At 42.8% G+C, this 19,006-nt stretch overlaps 1 protein-coding gene across 3 annotated transcripts in view; it reads right to left on the bottom strand.

Moving 5' to 3' along the window:
- The window catches only part of DHX32 (DEAH-box helicase 32 (putative)), a 53,002-nt gene that overhangs the window by 23,060 nt on the left and 10,936 nt on the right, over positions 1 to 19,006 (bottom strand). For all 3 annotated transcript variants that reach the window (XM_049854863.1, XM_049854865.1, XM_049854864.1), the window contains exons 2-4: positions 18,136 to 18,651; positions 7,633 to 7,826; positions 231 to 603 (exon numbers count right to left, since the gene is read on the bottom strand). In XM_049854863.1, coding sequence (XP_049710820.1) covers positions 231 to 603; positions 7,633 to 7,826; positions 18,136 to 18,417 — 849 coding nt within the window. In that variant the 5' untranslated portion in view covers positions 18,418 to 18,651. The remainder of the gene's footprint in view (positions 1 to 230; positions 604 to 7,632; positions 7,827 to 18,135; positions 18,652 to 19,006) is intronic.

Below are 19,006 nucleotides of genomic sequence, written 5' to 3' on the forward strand. Positions count from 1 at the left end.
GAGATCATTTCTAGAATCTCCTCAAAATGCCTTACCCGTTCTTTGTTTTCAGAACCGCATGTGATTTTAGAAATACCTCCTACTCCCTTTACAGATGCCAGTAACTGGCAGCACAGGTTTTACCCTATCTGTGTTTCTCCTAAAGTATAAAAAATAAATATGATGGAAGCAAACATTTAAACAGTTGATTAGCAAACTCGCTCTGTTAGGTTAGAATGTTACTTACTTACTTGTTCACAGGCCAGAAAGACTACCACATCGCCCTTCTCACCAGAGTGGTGAATTTCAAAGATAAGGCTCAAAATAGACTCAAAAACATCTTTGCGAGCCCCGCCAAGGTACACAACCTCCACAGGGTGCTTATTCTTCACTTCTATGAGAGGCACGTTTCCATAATAGGAGCTGAGTTTGCTAATCAGCAGAGGTGAAGAGTTAATTATGAGCTTCAGTTCTGGTCTTGCCAGCAAAACGTCTTTAAGGAGCCCAATTAACACGTCAGTTGCTATGCTCCTTTCGTGGATGTCGTCTAAGATGATGACCCCGTAGCTGCCCAGAAAAGGATTGGACATCATTTCTCTTTGCAACATATCATCCGTACAGTACCTAGAGAGAAGCAACATCAAAGTTAGAATACTCTTATGAAAAGTCAAACAAAAACACTTCCTCACAACAACAAAACTGACTTTCCTATGTCCTTTTCTCTAAATCAGTGGCTCTAGATCTTTATTGGGCCACAGATTCCTTTAACGTGATAAAATCTCTAGACTTTAAACACAGGGAAAAAAAACCACACACACACATAAGCAAAGTTTTGCACAAAGTTTACATAGGTTCACAGACCTTTTGAAGACCATCCCTGGACACCAGGTTAAAGAACTCTGCCCAAACATTTACGATGAATATTAACAGGAACTACATTTAACACTTGCCCTGAACTTTTTAAATGAAAAAAGTAATATCACAAAATACCCTTGTCAGGTTAGCATTTCTCCCTGCTCTTTCATCGATGGAGGGAGGGGTTTGTAAGCAAACACACACACTGGTCGAAGAAGAATACAAGAACAGCTATCTCACCTTTCAACTAAGTAACAGGTTGGGTCACAAAATAAACACTATCGCTAGTGAGTACTGTGTTCCTTTCACATACAACAAAACAAAACAAAAAGCAATCATCTATTTGAGACCAAACAGTCAACATTTACCCTAAAGCACATATGAGAAGGTCAGGAAGTCAGGGAAGCAAGAATAATGCAAATGGAACAACCAGAACGGAAATAATGAGAATGTTGACGCTATTTAGAAAATGGAACCAATATCACCGAACAATATGTGTAGAAATTGTCACACAGTAACTTAATTTACTATGTAAACTTTCATCAAAAACTCAGTATTAAAAAAAAAAGAATGGGGGTGCTCAGCTTCATAGTTTCATAGTCCAGATAGCCCATTATTGGGACTGTTGGTGGCACACTGTGGGAGGTGACATTACCAAAATGTTGGTGTCAACAAGTTTGAAATGTGGTACACATATTAACTGACCCAACATCTGAGAGGCACCACTTATTTGAGGGCAGCATACAAACTGGGCAGCGTTCTTGGAGTAGAAGGTAGTGGTGGAGGGCATTCGCTAGTGATATTTAATGGGATTTTTTCCAGTTTCTGCCATGCAAACCTCTTCTGACACTATTTACAAATTTCCCTATGTTATTTCTTGAGTAAACCAATTCTGCAGGTTGGACCTTGGCTGGCATTGAGGAACATGCAGTTTAGAGTGGTCTCACCACTCTCTGAAGTGATAAGGTGGCTCACTGTGCCTGAACTATTTGTACAAACAATACACTTTATGCTGAATATCTGCTTTCCTTCTGGAGTCTGGAATTTTATTATGTCCCAGGCAGGGGGTGCCTACGTGACCAACCTCCAATAAAAATCCTGGGCAATGAGTCTCTCGCGAGCTTCCCTGGTAGACAACATTTCACACAGTTGCTGCGGGAAGTAAATACGTCCTGTGTGACTCCACTGGGAGAGGGCTGTTAAGACACTCAAACCTGGTTCCTCTGGACTTTGCCCCATACACCTTTTCTCTCTGCTGACTGCTCTGCAGCCTTTTGCTGCAATAAATCCTAGTTGTGAGTGTGGCCATATGCCGAGGCTGGTGAGTCCTCCTAGAGAATCATCAAACCTGGGGGTGGTCTTGGGGACCCCAGGCAGTCCTCAGTTTACCCCTTACAAGGAATAAAGAAAAAGAAGGAAACAAACATGTATCAGGCTCCTAATGTGTGCCAGGCCTTATGCTGATGCATGTATTATCGCAGTTAATCTTCAGAATAATTCTTCAAGGTATATACACATTGAAGCCTATTGCAAGGTAGACACCGCAGCCTGTTTATAAATGAGGACACTGAGGTTCAGAAGAGTTACGTGCATCCGATGTTATAGTTAAATTAGGAAAGACTGCTTCCTTGGCCTCCATGATTCTGGAGATGAAGTCCATGTCCATCCTCTCTATACCTTTACAGAATCAGTTTTTGCCCCATGCCTTTCTTTTCAACCTTGTGAGTATCCCACATCTTACCAAGTGAGCAGCGATAAACTGCTGATCACGCCTTCTCTCAAACTTAAGAAAGAGAATTACCTTGAATACTGCAGCATTATACTTTGTGGAAGATGCAAACCCAGATGCATATGAAATCTCGATTTCAGACCATCTTTTGCTGAGGTTAATTAGTAGGATATAAGGATATAAGCTACTAGTGCCTCTTGCCTAAACAATTATTTTAATCTATGCTACTTCCTAAATTTAATGTTAGAAATTAAGTCTCTATTGCCTTTTTAGCAACACTTACCTAAGCGCCAGTCATGCAGTAGGAAAGGCGCCCTGTGTGGTGGAGGAGGCATGTGTGTTATATAAATGTATCCAGGCTTAACTAAAAAGGGAGAAAGAGGATGGCTTGTTTGAAACTCTCCCAGACTCAGCGATCATGGCCTGGCCTTCCAGATGATTCTAGAATACTTAGGGAATTGCCTTTTGGGGCTCAATCCTAAAGCTTACTATATGAAGCTTCATTTTTTCTGCATATCACAGAGATAGATTTCTTACCTTCATGCTATTATCATGTGTACAGTGTTCAGAAAAATGCTGTTACTGGTAACTATGTAAAAATACATATAGGTTCATTGCCAGCAGGAAATGTAGTTGTTTTATTTTAAATTCCTAAGACTAAATCTCCCAAAGATAAAAAACCCACTGCCATCGAGTCAATTGCAACTCATAGGAACCCTATAGGTAAGGATATCATAAAACATAAGTTTTATTGATATTAATAATTTCTAAAATTATATATATCATTTGACCTTAAACGAGAATTTGAGAAATTCTCTTAAAATCTGTTATCTAGAGGGTCTGTTATTTGAAATCTACATGTCACTTATATGTAATTCAGAACAACTATTTTAGGTACGTAATATTCAGGAATCCATGATATTAAGGCCAGAAAAAAAAGTAAAGAACTAGGTTGTTACATAAAGGGTCCAAAGCAAGGTAACAAGCACAAAGATCAGCTTTACGAAGTGCTTATTATGTGCCCAATACCAGAATAGGTACCAGGAGGTTACAAAGAAAATGAAAAAGACAATATTAAGTATAGATTACTGCCTTCCATAATCAACAGAGAAGCTTAAATGCTCTGATTTAAACAGTTAATCAGGAAATGAGTCTGGTTTTAGTTTATCTTTACAATGACACAGACAGCTAACATACACAAGTGTGTTTACTAGGTGTCAGTCCCGTGCACTAACTCACTTAATGCTCACGAGAACCTGGTAGGTAAGCAGGTATATTCACCCTCCCCATTCTACGGACAGGGAAACCGAAGCCCAGAGCAGTGAGCACACTTGCCCAGGTTACAAGCTACTGAGTGGTGGAGACACTCATTTGACAGCCACACCGCCTCCTCTTCAGCCCACAGAATACCAGGAGGAGAAGGAAGAATTCCTATCTCTTATCAAATGGAGGCTTTGCAAGAGTCGTGGACTCTTCCCACCACTCAGACCCTGTGAGCAGCAATGCAGAGTGTCTGCTGACTCCACACGGGTTAAAAAAAAAAAAGCACACCGTCCCAGCAACAAGAGCAACTGTGAAGGTAAGCTATAAACAACAAGAGAGGACCAGACAGGACAGGTACAGCTGAAGGAAACAGAACCTGCAAAGGCCAAAACAGGCTGCTAATTTCCATCCACCTTTAAAGGTGTGCTTGCTTTGCAGCCCCACCCACCACACCTGAAAGCAAGTTTCCATGTTAAGAAAGGAACAGTACATGCAGACGCTGTCAAGTTGATTCCAACTCATGGCAACCCCATAGGGTTTCCAAGGCTATAAATCTCTACGAAGCTGACTGCCAAATCTTTTTCCTGCAGAGCCACTAGTGGGTTCAAACTGCTTTAATCACCGTGCCACTAGGGCTCTTTACATGTAGGTAAGCAGAAATATTTCCACTTAAATTGTAGTTCTTTCTCTGGCTGTCAGAATTGTCATACTTTTTCACCATTGTCATGCTGTTCACCATAAAACAACTGCATGAAAGTCAAGCCTAACATCTAACAGATGTTTAAAAGGTGAGGGACGTCCTGGACCTACTGTGATGGTTAATGTTATGTGTCAACTTGGCTAGGCCAGGATTCCCAGTAGTATGTAATTATCCTCCATTTTGTGATCTGATGTAATTATCCTCCCTTTTGTGATACTATGTAACCATCCTCCATTTAATGTGTCATAAATCTTAAAATCTCTATGACGTAGGATTTGTGTAGGGTGCATCTTGAGTAGCATACTTAAGTGACAGCCTTACTCAAGTCACAGCCTTACTCAAGTATCTGATGTAAGAGGTGTTTCCTTGAGGGCACAGCCTGTATCCATATATATATGGATCCTTTGGCAAAGCTCTCTCTTACTCTGGATCCTGCACCTGGCTCATCATCATCTGACCTCTGGTTCTTGCAGCCTGCCATCTGACCTGCCAATTCTGGGATCTGCCAGCCTCCAAAGACCTAGGACCAGTAGCTTGCTGTCTGACCTGCTGATCTTGGAGTCATCAACCTCTACAACTACGCAAGTCAGGAGAAGCTTCCAGCCCGATGCCTAACACATGGATTTGGGACTTGCCAGCCTCCACAACCACATGAGCCATTGAGATAAATCCCTTGTGATAAATCTTTCTCTCTCTATATTTATATAAATACGCTTCAATGGTTTTGCTTCTCTAGAGAATTCAGCCTAAGACACCTATTCTGACATTATTAGAGTCTCTGTGGCTTTTGCAGACACACACACACACTGGCACAGACACGTGTGTGTATATGTATATATGTGTGTGTATGTATATATATAAACATAATTCTGTCTTAAGATAAAAAATGTTATATGATTTCATTTTTTAAATGGCTACATCCAAGAGTTCTTTCCAACATTTAGATGGCACCAACGATATAAAAATACATACATTAACTTCAGAACCTAGATAGGTCCTAGTTCAGTCCTCACTTTACAACTGAATTAAAACCATGACAATTTGAACACCCATGTTAAAATATAAGGATAAAGAATGAACCCGCCAAGCTTAGGGAATCCTTCCCCGTTTCAGGGGAATATGTCTTATCCTGTCCAACCTGTCAAATAGTTTTGTGAGTTCCTAAAAAAAAAAAAAGGAGCAAGTTAATTTTTATTTTAAGGAGCAAGGTGGTTTTTACAGGGCTTTTGTATCACTTGTGAACTATTTACATAAATATATGCTAATATAATAACTCAAGGGCATCATGGCTATAGTAACAGAAGATACCATATTTTATAAGTTCTGGTCACAGTGGTTTTGGTCTAAAGATTCCCTGTGAACCAATACCTTCTATTTCTGAAGATGAACGTTTGCAGGAGAGCAGCTTAGCACAAGCCAAATGAGTCGCGTGGGCCTTCTGTAGGCAGTTAGCTGGCATGGGGCAGGACTCCTGCCTTTCATTATCAGATTCTCGAACATGCTCCCTGGACCAAGCACTGTGTCAGACATGTAGGATATGGGTGTGGAAAAAAAAAAAACCATCCCAGCCCTCTTATACTAGGGCAGACCTTCCCAAATGGTGGGCTGTGGTGCCCTGGTGTGCCACACAAATGGACTCTAAATGGGCAAACACGTTGATCCTCAGAGGCTTCTCTCCCCAGCTACTGGGATGGTCAGGCAGAGGCTGGGTGGGCTGGTGTGCTTGGGGCTTGTGATGGTGAAGGTTGTGTTATCAACTTGGTTGGGCCGCGATTCTCAGTGGTTTGGCGGTTGTGCTGTAGTTTGGCAGTCCTATGACGTTGTGATCATTTCCACGACGAGATGTGATATAATGTGATCACCTCCATGATGGCATCTGCTGTGAGTACCCGATCAGTTGAAAGGGAGTTTCCTTGTGAGTGTGTCCTACATCGAATATAAGTGGACATTCTGGCAAGGCTCATGGGCTTTTGCTCACTCCGGATCCTGCAGCTGGCTCCTGTTCATCTGGCCTCCGGTTCTTGGGACTTGAGCTAGCAGCTTACCTGTGGTCTTGCCTGCCAATCTTGGGATTCATCGGTCTTCGCAGCCTGTGAGTAAGATCCCTGCTCTCTGACCTGCCAATCTTGGGTTCGCCAGTCCCTGCGGCTACGTGAATTAGGAGAAGCCTCTATCCTGACCCACAGACTTGGGACGTTTCCAGCCTCTACAACTATGTGAGCCATTTCCTTGACATAAATCTTTCTCTACATATACATATTTATACACTTTATTGGTTTTGTGTCTCTAGAGAACCCAGCCTATGACAGGGCTGGTCATCTTTGGCTGCAAGCATCTTTGACCATGGCCCTGAGCTGCTGTACAGATATTACCATTTTCTAGGTAAGCTATGATATAAAACTGCTTGAGAAGCACAGGCCCAGAGCAGTCATTTCTCCAATTTTCCTTCTTTGTATTAAGCTCCTGGAACACTTTGCTCAAAGGAAATCCCATAATAAAGCCAGATACAAAAAAGAGCCCCTGGGGACCTGTAGGACTTTAAGCCGAACTTCTGCAATGGAGGCTCATCCTAAGTTCTGTGAAAGCCCAGCAGAGAGTTTTCTAGTTTAGACTATGGGAGGGTGAGGGAAGACTTCCTGGAGGAGGCTGACTCGTGCATGAGTCTGGAACAACTAGGAGAAACCAGCCAAGCCCAGAAGAGCCGCGGCATTCCAAGCCAAGGGAATGGCAGGTACAGAAGGACAGAGGCGTGAATGCATGGAGCACATGGAGAGCTACATGCATCAATGTACACAGGCCATGTGTGGACCCGCCATGAGGCAGAGCTCAGAAGTAGAAGCCCAAAGGACTATGTGGGCCAACCTAACTAGCTGTACCTTTTTCCTGAGCTTTCTGGGAAGTCATGGCAGGTTTTGAGACAAGGAATCTCTCGTGAAGTCAGTGTGGGAAAACACTTGGTCCGTGTCTGGCTGGTGGCTAAGAAACCAGTTGGTATTATGCACCACCGATGCCCAATAAGTAGAATGCAAGAATAGCACTCGTTTAGGATTGTACAACACATGCTAAGGGTTGTCAGGGGTGAGCACACGAAGCCCCCCAAACCAACCTCAGTATTGTTTCACTGGTACAGCAGTTTTCAAAAGGGATCACGTAGCCAACTTCATGGCCGATGTTGACATCCATTTCGTCTGCTACCCGGAGGGCAAGCTGGACAGCAGTCTGTTTGTGGACCTGGGTGCAAATCACGCCCCCATGCTGGTAATGGATGGAAAGGCAATATTCAGCACACCACTGAGGAACCTGTAACGGGGAAAAGTCAGACAGGATTGGCTCCTGCTATGGAAACAATAAAAAACCAAGGGGCGGCAATGGCTTATAAAAACCCAAACCAAACCCGTTGCTGTCGAGTCAATTCTGACTCTAAGCGACCACACGGGGCAGGGTACAACTGCCCCCTAGGGTTTCCAAGGCTGTAATCTTTATGGGAGCAGGCCGCCACATCTTTCTCCCATGGAGCTGCTGGTGGGTTTGAACCACCAACTTTTCAGTTAGTAGCTGAGTGCTTAACCACAGTGCCACCAGGACTCCTTGCACTGTCTTACAGCAAGGCTCCTCTTAGGAGTTTTTCTTTCACCAGTGGGCTGTGTTACATCTCATCTAGTGAAACTGAACCACCTACCTGTGCTTATGCACAGAGCAATTACTAGCAAATAAAGACCCCAATAAACAGGACGTTAGCAGGGACTGCAAAAGCCAGACCCCCAGACTAAAGAACCCCAATAAACAGGACGTTAGCAGGGACTGCAAAAGCCAGACGCCCAGACTAAAGAACCCCAATAAACAGGACGTTAGCAGGGACTGCAAAAGCCAGACGCCCAGACTAAAGAACCCCAATAAACAGGACGTTAGCAGGGACTGCAAAAGCCAGACGCCCAGACTAAAGAACCCCAATAAACAGGACGTTAGCAGGGACTGCAAAAGCCAGACCCCCAGACTAAAGAACCCCAATAAACAGGACGTTAGCAGGGACTGCAAAAGCCAGACCCCCAGACTAAAGAACCCCAATAAACAGGACGTTAGCAGGGACTGCAAAAGCCAGACCCCCAGACTAAAGAACCCCAATAAACAGGACGTTAGCAGGGACTGCAAAAGCCAGACCTCCAGACTAAAGAACCCCAATAAACAGGACGTTAGCAGGGACTGCAAGAGCCAGACCCCCAGACTAAAGAACCCCAATAAACAGGACGTTAGCAGGGACTGCAAGAGCCAGACCCCCAGACTAAAGAACCCCAATAAACAGGACGTTAGCAGGGACTGCAAGAGCCAGACTCCCAGACTAAAGAACCCCAATAAACAGGACGTTAGCAGGGACTGCAAGAGCCAGACCCCCAGACTAAAGAACCCCAATAAACAGGACGTTAGCAGGGACTGCAAAAGCCAGACCCCCAGACTAAAGAACCCCAATAAACAGGACGTTAGCAGGGACTGCAAAAGCCAGACCCCCAGACTAAAGAACCCCAATAAACAGGACGTTAGCAGGGACTGCAAGAGCCAGACTCCCAGACGAAAGAACCCCAATAAACAGGACGTTAGCAGGGACTGCAAGAGCCAGACTCCCAGACTAAAGAACCCCAATAAACAGGACGTTAGCAGGGACTGCAAAAGCCAGACTCCCAGACTAAAGAAAGGCTGATAAAATTAAAACCAAAAACCAAACCCAGTGCCATCGAGTCGATTCTCCAACTCATACGACCCCATAAGAACAGAGTAGAACTGCCCCATAGAGTTTCCAAGAAGCACTTGGTGGATTTGAACTGCCGACCTCTTGGTTAGCAGCCGTAGCACTTTACCACTACGCCACCAGGGTTTCCGATAAAATTAAAGGGTGAAACAATTTTTTTAACCTCAGCTGTGTTTCTGAAGATTAATGTATTGACAGATTATTTTCTTTGTAATTAAAAAAGAAAGCCCACCAAAAATATGGCTTCTGGTATCAACTATTTTATTTTAAGCAATGTGAACAGCTTTTAGGTTAAAAATAGTAAATCAAAATTAAAGCATTCACATTTAAAATCTAAATGATCAGAAAAAAATAACCAGAGAAGCCTATTGAACGGTTCCCTAGTAGTAAAAGATAAAATATACAGGCAATCTATCATTTAAATACAATTAAAAATAAGCCCAGTGAGATAATAAACCAACCCAGTTAGGTTTGGGAAGTGTCAATCCCAAGGTTGCTTTTGAGTCATTTACTTTAAAATCCTTTTATTTAAAATCTATTATGGATTAATCAATTTTTATCAAGTTCATTTGTGTAAGAATTATTACAATAGAAAGTACTAGATTCATTTGTATGCTACAATTTTAAGACACTGTCAATAAATTCTGCTTTTTAACATGCATTTTTAAAATAAAGCATCATAAGAGTGCTTTTTACATAAATCTAAGGTATTTAAAAGTTTTAACATTTTTAGTTATCTTGAGTTTTGCTATTTACTCGACTATGCCCTGAAATTCTTAGATTTCGATCCTCACTACAACTTGAAAGATAAACATAACTCGCCAGAAATCATTAATAACTCCAAAACGAATGATTCCTATTGAACTGCAAATTCCCAGTGATCAAATGTGCAAATACACTTCCTCCCTTTTAAGACAGGTGTGAGCCTTGTCAATAGGCTGACCATCAGTAGCTCTTTACTGACCACCTACTTTGTGTTACGAAGTTTAAGAAATTTGGAAACAAGGCGAACCGCGCTTGAGAGCTTGAGACCTACGCCAGGAGTTGCAGGCCTGGCTTGCCACTCATTGGTTATATGTAAATCACAGCTTCTCTATAAGCTTCAGTTTCCTGACCTGTCAAATGAATAGACTAACCTAACGCGCGTTAACTTCCAAGTCTGAGATAGTGTGTTATTTTCTTCACAAGGCTTGCTGTGCCCCCCGCAGCTATCAGATCCCACAGTGTATTCCCGAAAGGGCACGCATCACATCACGTTTCATGTGGCTTCTTTGCCAAATAATTGCAGTACTCAATAAACATTTGCTGAATGAAGAGATTAATTTCTTACATTTTCTAGAAATATTTTTAAGTTCTATGATTGTATACACACTACTTGCATTGCTTCATGATTCACCAGTCACCTAAGTCCTCCCAGGCCACTGGTACTTCTATGTCATCACTACATGAAGGTGGTAACCGGAGCCATGAGATTCTCAGGGGGTCAACATTTTTTAATTACTTTTTCCAGCATAGTAGCAATGCCAGGGTGGCAGTGCTATGATGGCAGTGGACACTGATTATATAGCTAGAACTGTCGCTGCAATGACGGTATCCACTGTAAAACACTTGGATATGCTGTCTGGCTTTTACTCTTAGGTCTGGGAAAGCTCCTTGCAAACTCCAGACGTTCACATGATTCTAATGATTACAGGCTACACCCCAGATTCTGATTTTGTTTCGTGACTATGTTTCATTTCTTTCTATCCACTCATTTAAACAAATTCTGCAAGATTAGATGATTATGGTATGTTTATAAGGGTATAAACATGGTTACGGTAGCTTTATAAGGGTATAAACATGGTTACGGTATGTTTATAGGGTATAAACACCATATAGGCCTATAAGTACAATAAATGGACCAATCCAACGTTCGTACTTTTCCTTTTATGCATTCCTCAATAGAGCAAATTATTTCAGCCATGAGGCAGAGAAATTAACTCAGAGATGGGGACAGCCCTTCCAAGTATCAGTTAAAATAACCAGCAGAAGACCAAACATACTGTGCCGAATGTGGGGATGTTTGCTTACTCAGTCAATAGCTGAGTAGAAGTCAACTAATTACAGGGTCCACTCTCCACTCAGGTGTGGCTGGGACCACATATGGTGTGTCTCCCCCTTCGGTAATAGTTATACGTGGATCCTAACAGTAAGTGATGCAAATGCAAACTGAAAAGGTTATCTGGGAACAGAGAGCAGAAGAACACGAAAGCATCTGTCTCGTTTATCAGTCTCGCCAAGGTTCCACACACGTTCTGGATCACTAGGTGAGCGGAGACCCACTGTGAAGTTTGATGCCTTAGCAAATGGGAAGCGCTGGCTAAGAATAACTGATTCAGCAAATGCTGGAAATATGAACACTTCGTAACTTCCAGGGACACTGAGATTACAGCACCGTCTGCACTTGAACGAAGTCCTGTACCTACTGCTGGTGTTTACGTTCCTTGCTCTGAGCGTCCTCTGGGTAAGTACTTGTAGCTTTTTCTTTGTCTCACAGTACTTGACTCCCTCTCACCGCTGAAGTGTGGTCCTGTTAGAGGCTTTGTTTCCCTCTGGAAGACTCTCCCTCTGGCATTGACAACTCATAGCACCCCTATAGGACAGCAGAAAATTGCTCCATAGGGCTTCCAAGGCCATAATCTTTATGGAAGCAGACTGCCACATCTTTCTCCTGCAGAGCGGCCAATCTTTCAGTTAGCAGTCAAGTGCTTAACCACTGCGCCACCAGGGTTGTTACGGGGTCACTATGAATTGGAACTGACTTGATGGCAATGGGCTTGGTTTTCTGGTTTAGCATTTAGAAAGCATTACTCTGGATGGGCTAGTTGCCAAGATGGCACTATGAGAACCAGGAAAGCTTAAACAGCTGCACCTTTTTATGAAGCCTTTGTTACTTCTGGGTTATTTGGGCTGTGGCTTAAATGGCGTAGGGCAACTCATTCCACCCCCTGTAAGCCAACACGTCAGACTGCAAGACCGAGGAAGGATGGCCTTCAGAACCAAAGGCCACACATCCCTGGATACCACAATCCATACAAATCTTGGCATTGAGTTAATACAGGTAGACTCTACCACCAGAGAACAGTGGACAACTTTACTCAGTCAATAGGGTAGAGGTGTTCTTAGCATTTAGCATTAAGCAAAGTGATGCAGTATGTTGAAAAAATAGGAAACTGCTCCTTTAACACATGAAAAAAAAATATGTATAAAGCTACTTATTTGGGAGCTTGGCAACAGACAACTCCTAAATTTATACACTTGGTCTAGAAACTCTCTCTTAGTAGAAACCATGACGACAAATATTTTCATCCTGATCTCACCTAGTAAAGCTTTCGCATTCTCCTCGGTCCATCTCTGCACCGTACGATGCGCCCCTGTGCTGAAGCCTGAGCAATGGGGTGCGCTTCACGCTCTGTCCCGAGCCCACCTCGGCTGGCCTCTGGGGTGGGCCAGGGAGGCCACTAGAGTTTAGGTGCACCTCATCTAATAGACAGATGGTTGAACGTGAGTACATGAAGTGAGAACAAAAGTCCTCTATGAGACACCATGCTCCTAAAAAAAAAAAGTGGCCACCGAGTCAACTCCAGTTTGTAGCAACCACACACGTGTCGGAGTTGAACAGTGCTCCACAGGGTCTTCAGTGGCTGATCTTTTGGAAACAGATCACCAGGACTTTCTTCTGAGGTGCCCCTGGGTGGATTCGCACTGCCAACCTTTCCGTTAGCAGTCAAATGTGTTACCTATTTGCACCACCATGGGACACTCTGCTCCTACTGGTCTGTTAAACATATCCTTACTTTCAAGGTCCCCCAAACCAAACCCAAACCCACTGCCAACGACTCAATACCAATTCATAGCAATCCTATAGGACAGTGTAGAACTGCCCCATAGGGTTTCTAAGAAGTGGCTCGTGGATTCAAACTGCCGACCTCTCTGGTTAGCGGCTATAGCACGCTGTGGCTCTCAACCTCTGTGCCACCAGGGCTCCAAGCCCTCATTTTACATCACTCATCTGCCCACAATGGCCTGATTCCTTTTCTCTTTTCTTCTCTTAACATTCCCAGGACCACGAACGATACACCTAGTGCCAAGGTTCCAGTCACTCTCTTCTATTTCAGTAGTCGTTATCGTTGTTGCTTTTAGCTGCCATCATGTTGGCCCTGACTTATGGTGACCCATGTGTTAAACAGTAGAACTGCTCCATAGGGCTTTCTTGGCTACAATCTTTACAGGAGCAGTTTGCCAGGCCTTTCTTCCATGGAGCCTCTAGATACATTCGCACTGCCAACCTTTAAGTTAGCAGCTGATTGTAAACCTCTTCCGCCACCCAGGTTCCTTCATTTCAATACTAGAATTTTGGAATCCAAAAGTTGAAAAAACCAAAAAACCAAACCCATTGCCATCAAGTTGATTCTGACTCATAGCAACCCTATAGGACAGAATAGAACTGACACACAGTTTCTAAGGAGTGGCTGGTGGATTCAAACTGTCAACCTTTTGCTTAGCAGCCTGAGCTCTTAACTACTGTGTCACCGGGGCCCCCAAAAGTTGAAAGGAACCTTAAAAAAAAATTGTCAAGTCAATTCTGACTTGTAGCGACCCTATAGGACAGAACAGAACTGCCCCATAGGGTTTCCAAGGAGCAGCTGGTGGGTTCAAACTGCCAACTTTTTGGTTATCAGCTGAGTTTTTAACTACTGTGCCACCAGGAAACCTTAAGGACCACCAATTCGCCCAAAGATATGAATCCCTACAACATTCCTGCAAGGTGGACATTCTGCCTATGCCTAAGCATGCTCCTGGGGCAGCTCATTCTACCCCATGTGTGACGGTTAATGTTATGTGTCAACTTGCAAGGCCATGATTCCCAGTATTGTGCGGCTGCCCTCCATTTTGGGATCTGATGTAATGATCCTACATTTTGTCATCTGATGTAATTATCCTTCATTTTATGTGTTGTAAATCCTAACCTCTATACATTAATCCTAACCAAGTTGTTAATGAGGTGAGATAAGTGTAGGGTGTATTTTGAATCACAGCCTTACAAGAGGGCATGACTCAAGTCCCACCCTTACTCAAGTCACATCCTTACTCCCTTACTCAAGTCACACCCTTACTCTGATATAAGGGAAGTTTCCTTGGGGGTGTGAACTACATCCAATATATATGGATGTTCTGGCAAGGCTCTCTCTTGCTCTGGATCCTGCATCTGGCTCATCATCATCTGACCTCCAGTTCTTGGGACTTGAACCAGCAGCCTGACATATGACCTGCCGATTCTGGGATTTGCCAGCTTCTACAGCCCTATGAGCCAGGAGCCTGTCATTTGACCTGATTTGCCAGCTTCCACAGCCCTGTGAGCCAGAAGCCTACTGTCTGACCTGATTCATCAGCTTCTGCAGCCCTGTGGGCCAGCAGCACATTGTCTGACCTGCAGATTTGGGTTCATCAGTTCCGGTACCACATGAGTCAGGAGAAGCCTGATGCCTGACCCATATATTTGGGACTTGTCAGCCTCCACAACCACGTGAGCCATTTCCTTGAGGCAAATCTCTCTCTCTATATATATTTATATACTCATACTTCACTGGTTTTGCTTCTCTAGAGAATCCAGCCTAAGCCAACAGATCAGACTGCATCACTGAGGAGTGGATCGCCTTCAGAACCAAAGGCCAGACATCCCGGGATGCCACAATTCATACAAATCTTGGCATTGAGTAAATACAGGTAGACTCTACCAGCTGAAAATAGTGGACAACTTTACTCAGTTAATAGGGTGGAGATGTTATTTGCCATGTAATGTCTTAAGTTAAATTTTAGCTGTTGTTGTGTGCCATCAAGTTGATTCTGGCAACTCTACAAAGCAGAGCAGAACTGTCCCATGGGGCTTCCTAGGCCATAATCTTTATGGGAGCAGATTACCAGGTCTCTTCTCCCACAGAGCCACCGGTAGGTGTGAACTACCGACCTTTCAGTTAGCAGCTGAACATGTAACCATCACACCACCAGGATTACTTAAGTCTTAGTTACTTTATGCTTATTCATCTCACTAGTCCATCGATTTAATAGGAAATTTTAGGACAAAAGCTAGAGAAGGAGAAGCAAACAAAACAGGCAGTCTAAAAATGGTTCATTCTCTTTCAGGCTTTTTCATACACCTGCCAAAAAAGATGTAATACGAAAAGGCTCTGTGAACACAGGAGAAACTGCCGCCTTTTCCTGAGGGCAGTCACCAGACAGCCTTCATACCATCTACACCAAAGAGAGAAGAAATTTTTAAGATCCAGCAAAACACTTGTGGTCCTCTTTGGAAGGCTTAAAGCTTTTCTTTGAAAGGCTTAAAGCTCTGAGAAACTAGAAAGCAGTCTTGGAAAGTCTTTTAAAAACAACCAAGTTGTTTCCAGAATCAAGGAAACAATGAATGCTCTACTGTTTAAATTAATTTAGAATGGACTCTTTTCCCCATCATTAAGGAACTATTTTGATTTTTTTCACCCTGAAAACACATACTGTCTTCCTACTTAACAGCAAACAAGCATGGTTTATTAAAATGGTTGAGTCATTAAAATTGGCAAAAGAAACCATCGCAAAGTATCAACATACTACATAATATATGAAGATAATTCTTTCTCTTAAAGATCACAAATTCTAAAACACAAAGCAAACTTTTTCCTGTCAAGTTGATTCCCCCTCACAGCGACCCTATAGGACAGAGTAGAACTACCCCATAAGGTTTCCAAGGAGCAGCTGGTGAATTTGAACTGCAGACCTTTTGGTTTGCAGCCAAATGCTTAACCACTGTACCACTAGGGCTCCAAAGAAAACACAAAGAATATATACTTAATTTTTGTGTTATTTGCTTCTTTACAGTAGTGTAAACAGCAGGGAGGGCTGGCAACTGTGAAATTATACTGTAAGTATTCTAAGACTGGATGAGTAAGTAAAGAGATTGTAAGTAACTGTAGCCAGGTTTCTCGTTATGAAGGGCGTTAGAGACATGGACATGGTGACGACCAGAATGAACCCCGCAGGGCTGAAATGGAATTGGGGGCATCGGTATGAACTCATGGTTTTTAAGATACGCACTGACAGGCAGAAACAAACAGAAATGTACAGAGAAAAACTGTACACGGAAATACAGAGAGAGAAATACAGAAAGGCAGAGAAATACGAACGGCTAGAAAGAGAAATAGAGTTACAGAAATAGAAGTAGACAGAAAGATTAATAGAGATATGTGTATACAACCCCCACACATGTATTTCCTCACTCTGTCCACTAAGAGGGCCCAGAAGCAATGATACACCAGTGGCAATGGGCACACCTAGTATCCAGATCTTGGTTTCCAAATATAGTATTCCACTAAAAGAAACCAGGGCTCCTGGAGAAAAAGGGCTGTTTCCAGGACAGGAACTGGAGCACACTAGACGAGCCCATAACATCTCACTGTGCCAGAAGGCAAAGTGCTGAGAGAACGATGGCCAGGGCTCCTTAAGAATGATGAGACATGTCCAAAGCACACAGAAGTCATCTTTGAAGGGGTTTCCACTGGCATACTGAGGACAATTAGAGCAATAAAATCAATGGGCTTAATAAAAGAATTTGAGTCCACATTGATATAAAAAAACGATGAAGAAGAGAAAGCTCTTCCTTACAGAAGAATCCCAAATGATAATAACAGAAGGAATGTCAGAATGAGAAAAATCACCATTTTGTGACCACCACTATAACAACGTTAAAGGTAAGAGTCATCACAGGTCCCAAAACAACTGGGTGAACATATGATGAGAAACATGCTTTACATGGTTTCAAAGTATCTCCCCATAAGACATATATCCAATTATACGAGAAAAACAATCTCTTTACAGTAAAGAACCAGGCATATATCACCTCACCAAGTAATCAAATTTAACATCACCAGTCATGGGAAAGGAATCCCTGGGTGGTGCAAATGGTTAACAGGCTCAGCTGCTAACCAAAAGGTTGGAAGTTCGAGTCCACCCAGAGGCACTTTGCAAAAAATGCCCGGCAATCTACTTCCGAAAAATCAGCCACTGAAAACCCTGTGCAGTACGGTTCTGTTCTGACATGTGGGTCACCATAAGTCGGAATTGACTTGATGGCACCTGGTAAAGTCATGGGAAAAATCCACATCATGTGCCACTTGGACTTCCCGCCACAAATGCATCATCTAAATATAACCCTAAGGAAACATCAGACATACTCAAACTGAGGGACACTCTACAAAATAACTAACTTGTACTCTTCATGAAGGACAAGGAAAGACTGAGGAGCTGTTCCAGATTAAAGGAGATGAAAGAGAAATGAGAATCAAATGCATTGTAATTTTGGATTGGATTCTGGACTAGATAAATGGAAAAACAAAACATGATCTATCCATGCAAATGGAGTATTATTCAGACATAAAGAGAAATAAAGTCCTGATACATGCTACCACAGGGATGAACCTTGAAAAAATTGTGCTGAGTGAAAGAAATCAGACACAGAAACAGATATTGTACGATCCCTCTTATATGAAATATCTAGAATAGGCAAATGCCGAGAGACCAAAGTTTATTAGTGGTTACCAGGGGCTGGCATGAAGGGGGTACTGGTTCAAGGGTACTGAGTTCCTGTTTGGGGCAATGAAAAACTTTTAGAAACAGAGTGGAGACAATTGTACAATATGGTGAATGTAACTATTTTCCCATATTAAAAAAAAATTTTTTTTTAAAAATCAGAACAATATGCTATGGCATTTTAATTATTTCCATAATAAAACAGATACAACATATAAAGCAAACTGGTCTTTGTGGTGCCAGGACACTCACCTGCGAGCTCTTGCCACACTTTGCATCTCCGGAAACGATCACAATTTGATTTTGAAGCAGATTCTCCATAAAGGAGTATTTCTCTTTCCATATTGGAAGGTCTTCTCTTTCTTTCAGGAGTTTATAATAACGTGATGAATATGGCAATCCATCAAAAGGGTTCAGTTCCAAATCCTCACAGGCCAAAATCCCCTCCTCGTCCCCATCACTGGAATCCAGGGATTCAGGAAAATAACGTTTTTCAGAGGATGGGTTTAGACATTCCAGTTCTTCTCCTTCCATCTTGTCCAACAGTGAGCTTAAGCACTACAGTCAAGTTTTTCCTATCAATAGCCCATTGCAAACAGGGTCAAAAGTCTACTTATACAAACTCAGATGTCCCAGTCTCCAAGGCTGCAGTTCGAGGTTTCAGCCCATTGAATTCCCCAAATCTCCATTGGCTCTTCCTTGTGTTACCTGTTGTGCTGGCTCACTTCAGCACTCTTTGGTGTGTTAAATGACTGTCAATAGGCCACGCTACAAAACAAACAAAATAATCAGGCACACACACATACACAAAGAAGGTAAAAGAAAAAGCGCAGGCATTTAAAACAAAAGCGTTTTCCCCCCTATTAATTGGTTATTATCTGTTATTTCTGCTGCTTGTTTAAATGATCAGGGTCATTCAGGCTAGCTCTTAGAGTTGGGTAGGCTGCCATGCAGCCTGGCAGGGCTGGAAAATGATTAGGCACCGAACCAGGTGTTCCCTATCTGACCTCTCTCACAGGCCTCTGTGTCTTGATTGACTGTGAATAGAAAGCCATGGGGTAGACAGGACTGTGATTGTGAGGCTAATCAATCACCTGCTCACTTAATCCCATTACAAAAGGTG

Source organism: Elephas maximus, chromosome 16 (genome assembly GCF_024166365.1).
Source record: "Elephas maximus indicus isolate mEleMax1 chromosome 16, mEleMax1 primary haplotype, whole genome shotgun sequence".
In the NCBI taxonomy this organism is placed as follows: Eukaryota; Metazoa; Chordata; class Mammalia; order Proboscidea; family Elephantidae; genus Elephas; species Elephas maximus.